The sequence below is a fragment of the Perca fluviatilis genome, chromosome 19 (assembly GCF_010015445.1).
Source record: "Perca fluviatilis chromosome 19, GENO_Pfluv_1.0, whole genome shotgun sequence".
NCBI classification, from domain to species: Eukaryota; Metazoa; Chordata; class Actinopteri; order Perciformes; family Percidae; genus Perca; species Perca fluviatilis.
The window spans coordinates 759,259-769,258 of NC_053130.1; the positions used below are offsets into that span (position 1 = coordinate 759,259).

General features: G+C 37.0%; 1 protein-coding gene across 1 annotated transcript in view; it reads left to right on the top strand.

The window, feature by feature from the left end:
• Positions 1-4,255: 4,255 nt before the first annotated feature.
• Positions 4,256-10,000, top strand: part of znf318 (zinc finger protein 318) — a 42,877-nt gene continuing 37,132 nt past the window's right edge. Inside the window, exons 1-4 of the mRNA XM_039784670.1 lie at positions 4,256-4,714; positions 5,927-6,036; positions 6,778-7,131; positions 9,457-9,790. Coding sequence (XP_039640604.1) covers positions 4,463-4,714; positions 5,927-6,036; positions 6,778-7,131; positions 9,457-9,790 — 1,050 coding nt within the window. The 5' untranslated portion in view covers positions 4,256-4,462. The remainder of the gene's footprint in view (positions 4,715-5,926; positions 6,037-6,777; positions 7,132-9,456; positions 9,791-10,000) is intronic.

Below are 10,000 nucleotides of genomic sequence, written 5' to 3' on the forward strand. Positions count from 1 at the left end.
TTATGTTGTATTTTTGTTATGTTATGTTGTATTATGTTATGTTATGTTGTATTATGTTTGGTTATGTTGTATTATGTTATGTTATGTTATGTTGTATTAGGTTATGTTATGTGGTATTATGTTATGTTATGTTATGTTGTATTATGTTATGTTATGTTATGTTGTATTATGTTATGTTATGTTATGTTGTATTATGTTATGTTATGTTATGTTGTATTATGTTATGTTATGTTGTATTATGTTATGTTATATTATGTTATGTTATGTTGTATTATGTTATGTTATGTTATGTTGTATTATGTTATGTTATGTTGTATTATGTTATGTTATGTTGTATTATGTTATGTTATGTTGTATTATGTTATGTTATGTTATGTTGTATTATGTTATGTTGTGTTGTATTATGTTATGTTGTATTATGTTATGTTATGTTATGTTGTATTATGTTATGTTGTATTATGTTATGTTGTGTTGTATTATGTTATGTTATGTTGTATTATGTTATGTTATGTTATGTTGTATTATGTTATGTTATGTTGTATTATGTTATTTTATGTTGTATTATGTTATGTTATGTTGTATTATGTTATGTTATGTTGTATTATGTTATGTTATGTTGTATTATGTTATGTTGTGTTGTATTATGTTATGTTATTTTATGTTATGTTATGTTGTATTATGTTATGTTATGTTATGTTGTATTATGTTATGTTGTATTATGTTATGTTGTGTTATGTTATGTTGTGTTGTATTATGTTATGTTGTATTATGTTATGTTATGTTGTATTATGTTATGTTATGTTATGTTGTATTATGTTATGTTATGTTGTATTATGTTATGTTATGTTGTATTATGTTATGTTATGTTATGTTATGTTATGTTGTATTATGTTATGTTATGTTATGTTATGTTATGTTGTATTATGTTATGTTATGTTGTATTATGTTATGTTGTATTATGTTATGTTATGTTGTATTATGTTATGTTGTATTATGTTATGTTATGTTGTATTATGTTATGTTATGTTATGTTGTATTATGTTATGTTATGTTGTATTATGTTATGTTATGTTGTAATTGTTATGTTATGTTGTATTATGTTTGTTATGTTATGTTATGTTATTTGTATTAGTTATGTTATGGTATTATGTTATGTTATGTTATGTTATGTTGTATTATGTTATGTTATGTTATGTTGTATTATGTTATATATGTTATATTGTATTATGTTATGTTATTTATTTATATTATTATATTATGTTATGTTATGTTGTATTATGTTATGTTATGTTGTATTATGTTATGTTATTTATGTTGTATTATGTTATGTTATGTTGTATTATGTTATGTTATGTTGTATTATGTTATGTTATGTTATGTTGTATTATGTTATGTTATGTTATGTTGTATTATGTTATGTTGTATTATGTTATGTTGTGTTGTATTATGTTATGTTATGTTGTATTATGTTATGTTATGTTATGTTGTATTATGTTATGTTGTGTTGTATTATGTTATGTTATGTTGTATTATGTTATGTTATGTTATGTTGTATTATGTTATGTTATGTTGTATTATGTTATGTTATGTTGTATTATGTTATGTTATGTTATGTTATGTTATGTTGTATTATGTTATGTTATGTTGTATTATGTTATGTTATGTTATGTTGTATTATGTTATGTTATGCTATGTTGTATAATGTTATGTTGTATTATGTTATGTTGTGTTGTATTATGTTATGTTATGTTATGTTGTATTATGTTATGTTGTATTATGTTATTTTGTATTATGTTATGTTGTATTTGTTATGTTATTGTTGTATTATGTTATGTTATGTTTGTTTATGTTATGTTATGTTGTATTGTTATGTTATGTTGTATTATGTTATGTTATGTTATGTTGTATTATGTTATGTTATGTTATGTTGTATTATGTTATGTTGTATTATGTTATGTTGTGTTGTATTATGTTATGTTATGTTATGTTATGTTGTATTATGTTATGTTATGTTATGTTGTATTATGTTATGTTGTATTATGTTATGTTGTGTTGTATTATGTTATTTTGTATTTTTTATGTTATGTTATGTTGTATTATGTTATGTTATGTTGTATTATTTATTTGTTGTATTATGTTATGTTATGTTGTATTATGTTATGTTATGTTATGTTGTATTATGTTATGTTATGTTATGTTATGTTGTATTATGTTATGTTGTGTTGTATTATGTTATGTTATGTTATGTTATGTTGTATTATGTTATGTTGTATTATGTTATGTTATGTTATGTTATGTTGTATTATGTTATGTTATGTTATGTTATGTGCAGCAGTGCAAATGTACCGTTGTGTGCTTATATGCTGAGGTGTTTTTTCCTGTTCCCACGCTGTTCTTATCTTTATGAGGACAGTCTGAGAGCCGCTTTTTTGTTTCCCTCTCCTCTCCTCATGTCATGCTGTATCTGTTGCGAGAGTTAGGAGAGCGTTGAGATGGCGCCGCATATGGCGACTCGGTGTGTTTGTGCATGTTGCTTTAATGCTTTAATGTGACTTGCACCTACGATACCAAGACACATCCCTTGTGTGTGTAAACATACTTGGCAATAAAGCTTTTCTGATTCTGATTCTGATTCTGAAAACATGTCTTATATTTTAGATTCTTCAAAGTAGCCACCCTTTGCTTTTTTTGATAACTCTGCAAACCCTTGGTGTTCTCTCAATGAGCTTCATGAGGTAGTCACCTGAAATGGTTTTACCTTCACAGGTGTGCTTTGTCAGGGTTCATTAGTGGAATTATTTCCCTTATTAATAAAAAATCAAAGGGTGGCTACTTTGAAGAATCTAAAATATAAGACATGTTTTCAGTTATTTCACACTTTTTTGTTAAGTACATAATTCCATATGTGTTCATTCATAGTTTTGATGCCTTCAGTGAGAATCTACAATGTAAATAGTCATGAAAATAAAATGGAAACGTATTGAATGAGAAGGTGTGTCCAAACTTTTGGCCTGTACTGTATATCATGTTATTTTATTCCAGGTACCGCCATAGCCAGTGTGTTTGACGGCATGTTTACAGAATGGAGAATCGGGAAATAAAATGTGCCCGTCGTGCTCCGAGACAACGCACAAAATATGGTGAAGGCGATGGAGGAGTGTGGTGTTAAAAGCCTGGGCTGTCTGGCTCATCTGGGCCAGTTAGCAGCTTAGTGCACGATGCAGTACTAAGCCAGCGAAGCGTTGTTGACTCTTTGGCTATAGCAATAAAAAGAGTCGGACATTTTAAGAGGCTAATTACTGATCACTAACATGCTAGTTAACATTAGTAATTAAACCTAAACAGCTAATGGAAGTCCAAACTGCAAAAATAATTTATAATTTATAATTTATAATTAATAATATTTTTCTGCTTTTTGGAATTTTTTGTCACTTTTGTCGCCCTAGTGTTGACTTCCTTCCTTCTTTCTACCGTTTTTTGAAAAGGTTTTGTCTCCTTTTTCCATCATCATCTAAATGTGTTCCAGGTCCAAGGCTGTAGTTTAGTAAATCTATCGCTGACATCGCTGTATTCTTCCTCTTTATAGAGACTCTAGTTTTTTACCAAACATTATATGGCGCTGGATAGGGGGTACATGGCTTAAAAACACTGTTCAAAGGGGGAACATTATTGAAAAAAGCTTGAGAACCAGTGCTGTAGGGGGCTGGCTGCGGTGCATTACCGTGTTGTTCCTGTAGGGCAGTGGTTCTCAAGCTTATTTCAATAATGTAACAGTTTTTTAAGCCATTTACCCCCTAACCAGCGCAAATAGTTTGTGGTAGAAAAAAAAAGTCTAATCGCTAATGTCAGCGATAGATTTACTAAACAATTGCAACATTTAAATGCTGATTTTTTCTTTTCTTTTTTTTTTTAAACCTTGGGAAAAGACGGTAGAAATAAGGAAGTAAGGCAAGAATAGGTCGAAAATAGTCATACAAACTTTGAAAAAAAAAAAAACAGTAGAAAGAAGGAAGGCAACACTAGGGCACAAAAGTGACAAAAAATTTAAATAAGCGACAAACTTTGAAAAAAGAGATAAAAGCTTCGAAGAAAAAAAAAGACAGTAGAAAAAAGGAAGAAAGGCAAAAATAGGTCAAAACAAGTGACACAAAATCTTCAAAAACAGGCACATAAACTTTGAAGTGGCGGCTGGCTGCGGTGCAGTACCGTGTAGTACCTGAAGGGGGCAGCAGCGCCTTCAGTCCCGCCTGTTTATTTCCGTCAATAGAGGAAGAACCAGGAGGCTTGTGTGCATGTAGAGAATGATCGATGCTGAGAATCTGTCTTTATGCAAAAACATACTTTATTATTTGTATAAACTTTAGGTAAAGTGCCTGCAAGGTTCATTTTACGTTGACTAAACTAAACGCTGGATACGTCAGAAGGTTGAGCGCGGGAAGCCAGAGAATCTGTGCGCGCGGACATGTACCGAGGCCGGCCTCCGCCGCGAGGAGGCTACCCGCCGCCTTTTGAAGGCCGAGGACCGAGGCCGCACCCGGCACCGGGCTACAGAGAGGACCGGAGCAGGCCCAGGCCTCCGTATCACCCCGGCTACCACGACCACGGTCCCCCGCCGGACCCGTACCGCCGCTCCCCGCCGCGCCGGAGGTACCCTTCCCCCGGGTCTGGAAGCCACAGAGGCGGGGAGTTCTGGGCCGGAGGTCCGCCGAGAGAGGTGAGTCTGTCGGGCTCAAAATAAGGTCCATTAGGTCCAATAATCAATTGTACAATCAGTGTAATAATGTGAAACAAGCTAATGTGGTAAACTAACGTGAAACAGCCAGTTATGTTGTTGTCTCTGGAAAATACAGCGCAGTGGAAGTCAGTTTGTTTAATAGCACATTTACACCAAACTCCATTCAAAAACCTGCTGATTTAACACTGCCTCGCTTGTCGGCTGCGTGCAACATTTATTCCGAAATGTTCCGGACGACTTGAAACTTTCAGTCGGGCTCAAAATAAAGTCCATGAATTAATTGAACAATTAATGAATTAATGTGCAAACAAACTGTGGCCAGTTAATGTTATTGTCTCTCGATGATACAGCTAGCGCAGATGAAGTCAGTTTGTTTATAAGCACATTCCCACCAGACTCCATTCAAAAACCTGCCGATTTAGCACGGCCTCGCTGTGTGTAACGTTTATTGTTCTGGACAAAACAATCAAGTAACTTATAGTTATACAAGTTTAACTGTTAAAATGTAATTATATATGAGTTATTTTAGGTTGTATCCCCTGATATACCGTGCTAACGCTAGCTAACGCAGCTAGCGGTGTAAAACACCGTGGTCTCTTTATAAAGGGTTTGCAGTAACGGTAGTACTAAGTAACGTTACTTGTTCAATCAGCTGATTTCTGAATGAGTTAGTTAACGAACTGAGGATGTTTTCGGCTCATTGTTTGTGAAACAGCAGTTTACTTAACATTATTATTATTGATGATATTATCTGAAGCACACGTTGTTTACATTTCAGGCAGCCATTACTTTAATATGAAAATCAGCTTCTATCTGGGGCTGCTTCAGATTGCTTTTATTTCATATTGTGTTTGTTTTTGTGTGTCTGCGTGTGTGTGTCTGTTTCTGTGTGTTTGTGTGTCTGTGTGTGTGTTTGTGTGTCTCTATCTGTGTGTGTGTGTTTGTGTCTCTCTGTGTGTGTGTGTCTCTCTCTGTGTGTGTGTTTGTGTGTCTCTCTTTCTGTGTGTGTGTGTGTGTGTGTGTCTCTCTGTGTTTGTGTGTCTCTCTCTCTGTGTGTGTGTGTGTGTGTGTGTGTGTTCTCTGTGTGTGTGTGTGTGTGTGTGTGTGTGTGTGTGTGTGTGTGTGTGTGTGTGTGTGTGTGTGTGTGTGTCTCTCTCTCTGTGTGTGTGTGTGTGTGTGTGTGTGTTACAGAGGTCTCCATCACCCCGGGGTTTGGCTCCCATCGACCACAACCTTGTCATCACCGTTGGCAACGAGCTGACTGGTCCGTCTGGCTCCGCCCCCCCACGCCACCATGACAGGTACCCAGGAACACAGAACAGTTATTGGCTTTAATTTGTTAGTTGTATCTGTTACCAGTTTACCCTGTATGACTGCAATGGTTTAGTAGCACATTCACACCAAACTCCATTCAGAAAACCTGCCGATTTAGAAGCACATTCACACCAAACTACATTCAGAAAACCTGCCGATTTAGAAGCACATTCACACCAAACTACATTCAGAAAACCTGCCGATTTAGAAGCACATTCACACCAAACTACATTCAGAAAACCTGCCGATTTAGAAGCACATTCACACCAAACTACATTCAGAAAACCTGCCGATTTAGAAGCACATTCACACCAAACTACATTCAGAAAACCTGCCGATTTAGAAGCACATTCACACCAAACTACATTCAGAAAACCTGCCGATTTAGAAGCACATTCACACCAAACTACATTCAGAAAACCTGCCGATTTAGAAGCACATTCACACCAGACTTCATTCAGAAACCTGCAGATTTAGCACGGCCTCGCTTGTCCGCTGCGTGCAACGTTTATTGTTCTGGACAAAAACAATCAAGTAACTTATAGTTAAAGTTAAGTTTAACTGTTAAAATTTAATTACATATGAGTTGATATACCTTGCCTACACTAATGTAATTACCTTTTAAAACCTTCTGATTAATTTTACTGAAATTCTTCGGAAGAAAAACCTGTAGAGATTCTGCGTCTGCAGATTGTGCGTGTCCTAATGAATCCTGTGTCTCCACACAGAGACTACCCTCCTCGGCCCGAGTACGAGAGGAGCCGGAGCCGTGGCCGGAGCCGGCCTCAGAGCCGGAGTCCGGACCGGAGCCGAGCCAAGAGCCTGGGCCGCAGCAAGAGTCTGGTGAGGAGCAAGAGCCGGCACCGCAGCCAGAGCCGCAGTCCGGACCGGAGCCGGGCCAAGAGCCGTGGGCGAAGCAAGAGCCGAAGTCCGGACCGCAGCCGGGCCAAAAGCCGTGGGCGAAGCAAGAGCCGAAGTCCGGACCGGAGCCGGGCCAAGAGCCGGGGCCGGAGCAAGAGTCGAAGTCCGGACCGGAGCCGGGCTAAGAGCCGGGGCAGAAGCAAGAGCCGCCCTCGCAGCAGGTCTGGATCTCATTTATTTTATTTATAAATAACATTTCTGTAAATGTGCCGGTATTAGCCAGCCGGCTAATTTTTGTTTAGTAGCACATTCACACCAAACGTCATTCAGAAAACCTGCCGATTTAGTAGCACATTCACACCAAACTTCATTAAAAAAAACTGCCGATTTAGAAGCACATTCACACCAAACTTCATTAAAAAAAACTGCCGATTTAGAAGCACATTTACACCAGACTTCATTAAAAAAACTGCCGATTTAGTAGCACATTCACTAGGGCTGTGCAATTAATTGAAATGTAATCGTGATTATGATTTCGGCTCCCAACGATCACAAAAACAGAATAATCGAGAAAAACAATTATTTAGCTCATTAGTTTTGCAAAGTAAACTCTTATTTTCTCTCGTGTTCTGAATGAAAAAATAAAGTTTAAATAGGAAAAGTATTAAGTCAAATTTCACAGATGTTTTTTTTTTTTTTTACTGTTGATTTATTTAACTTTTTCCGCTGTTTTTTAAGTTCAATAATTGCAACATCTTTCCAGAAGTTAACGAGTAATCATGTCAAATTATCGTGATTTCAATATTGACCAAAATAATCATGATTATGTGTTTTTCCATAATCGAGCAGCCGTAACATTTACACCAAACTTCATTCAAAAAAACTGCCGGTTTAGTAGCACATTCACACCAGACTTCATTAAAAAAACTGCCGATTTAGTAGCACATTCACACCAAACTTCATTAAAAAAGCTGCCGGTTTAGTAGCGCATTTACACCAAACTTCATTCAAAAAACTGCCGGTTTAGTAGCGCATTTACACCAAACTTCATTCAAAAAACTGCTGATTTAGTAGCACATTCACACCAGATTTCATTCAAAAAAAACTGCCAATTTAGTAGCACATTCACACCAAACTTCATTCAAAAAACCAGCCGATTTAGTAGCACATTCACACCAGACTTCATTCAAAAAACTGCCGGTTTAGTAGCACATTCACACCAAACTTCATTAAAAAAAACTGCCGATTTAGAAGCACATTTACACCAGACTTCATTAAAAAAACTGCCGGTTTAGTAGCACATTCACACCAAACTTCATTAAAAAAAACTGCCGGTTTAGTAGCACATTCACACCAGATTTCATTCAAAAAAACTGCCAATTTAGTAGCACATTCACACCAAACTTCATTCAAAAAACCAGCCGATTTAGTAGCACATTCACACCAGACTTCATTCAAAAAACTGCCGGTTTAGTAGCACATTCACACCAAACTTCATTAAAAAAAACTGCCGATTTAGAAGCACATTTACACCAGACTTCATTAAAAAAACTGCCGATTTAGTAGCACATTCACTAGGGCTGTGCAATTAATTGAAATGTAATCGTGATTATGATTTCGGCTCCCAACGATCACAAAAACAGAATAATCGAGAAAAACAATTATTTAGCTCATTAGTTTTGCAAAGTAAACTCTTATTTTCTCTCGTGTTCTGAATGAAAAAATAAAGTTTAAATAGGAAAAGTATTAAGTCAAATTTCACAGATGTTTTTTTTTTTTTTACTGTTGATTTATTTAACTTTTTCCGCTCAATAATAAGTTCAATAATTGCAACATCTTTACAGAAGTTAACGAGTAATCATGTCAAATTATCGTGATTTCAATATTGACCAAAATAATCATGATTATGTGTTTTTCCATAATCGAGCAGCCGTAACATTCACACCAAACTTCATTACTAAAACTGCCGGTTTAGTAGCACATTCACACCAGACTTCATTCAAAAAAATGCCGATTTAGTAGCACATTTACACCAAACTTCATTACTAAAACGGCCGATTTAGTAGCACATTTACACCAAACTTCATTACTAAAACGGCCGATTTAGTAGCACATTTACACCAAACTTCATTCAAAAACCTGCAGAGTTAGCACGGCCGCGCTTGTCCGCTGTGTGTAACGTTTGATGTTCTGGACAAAAACATCAAGTAACTTATAGTTATATAAGTTTAACTCCTAACATGAGTTATTTTATTTATAAATAACATTTCTGTAAATGTGGGTGGTGATAGTGCAGTGGATATGACACATGGCTTTGGTGTGGAAGATCTGGGTTCAATTCCCAATGTGATACATCAACCAATGTGTCCCTGAGCAAGGCACTCAACCCCTAGTAGCTCAGGGACCCCTAGTTAAAGTTTTTGGCCCGCAACAATCACAAAAAATGGTGCTTTGGTAGCACCATTTATACCCGATAACTCTCTGAGAGTTACTTGGCGAGTGTTGATTTCAGACCCAGAGGTTAAAGCACCGGTTAATGTCTCCAGGTCCAGGTCCAGGTCCAGGTCCAGGGGGCGGAGCTACAGCCGGGCGGCGAGCCGCGGGCGCAGTAAGAGCCGCCCGAGGAGCCGCAGCTCCAGCAGCAGCTCGACCTCCAGCAGCGGGAACGAGAGCGACCACGAGAACCCCCCGAAGGAGTTCAGGGAGCTGCAGAGCGCTCGGCGCCGCAAGGAGCTGGAGGAGATGCTGAGCCAGCCCACCAAGTCCATCCTGAAGAGACGCCCACGAGGCCGAGGACTCGCCCTCGCTCAGGGTACGAAGACGCACGCACAACATGGCGTTCACGCCCAAAACAGATTCTCCCAAAGGGGGCACTGGAACGTGTGTGTTGTTTAACCCCCAACGTAGCACAAGTAGACTTTATGTTTCAGTTCCTGTTGAAACGGAGACAATTATAAAGAGAACAGCTGTTTAACGGTGTCTGTGTGTGTGTCTCTCTGTCTCTCTGTGTGTGTGTGTGTGTGTGTGTGTGTGTGTGTGTGTGTGTGTGTGTGTGTGTGTGTGTGTGTGTGTGTGTGTCTCTCTGTGTCT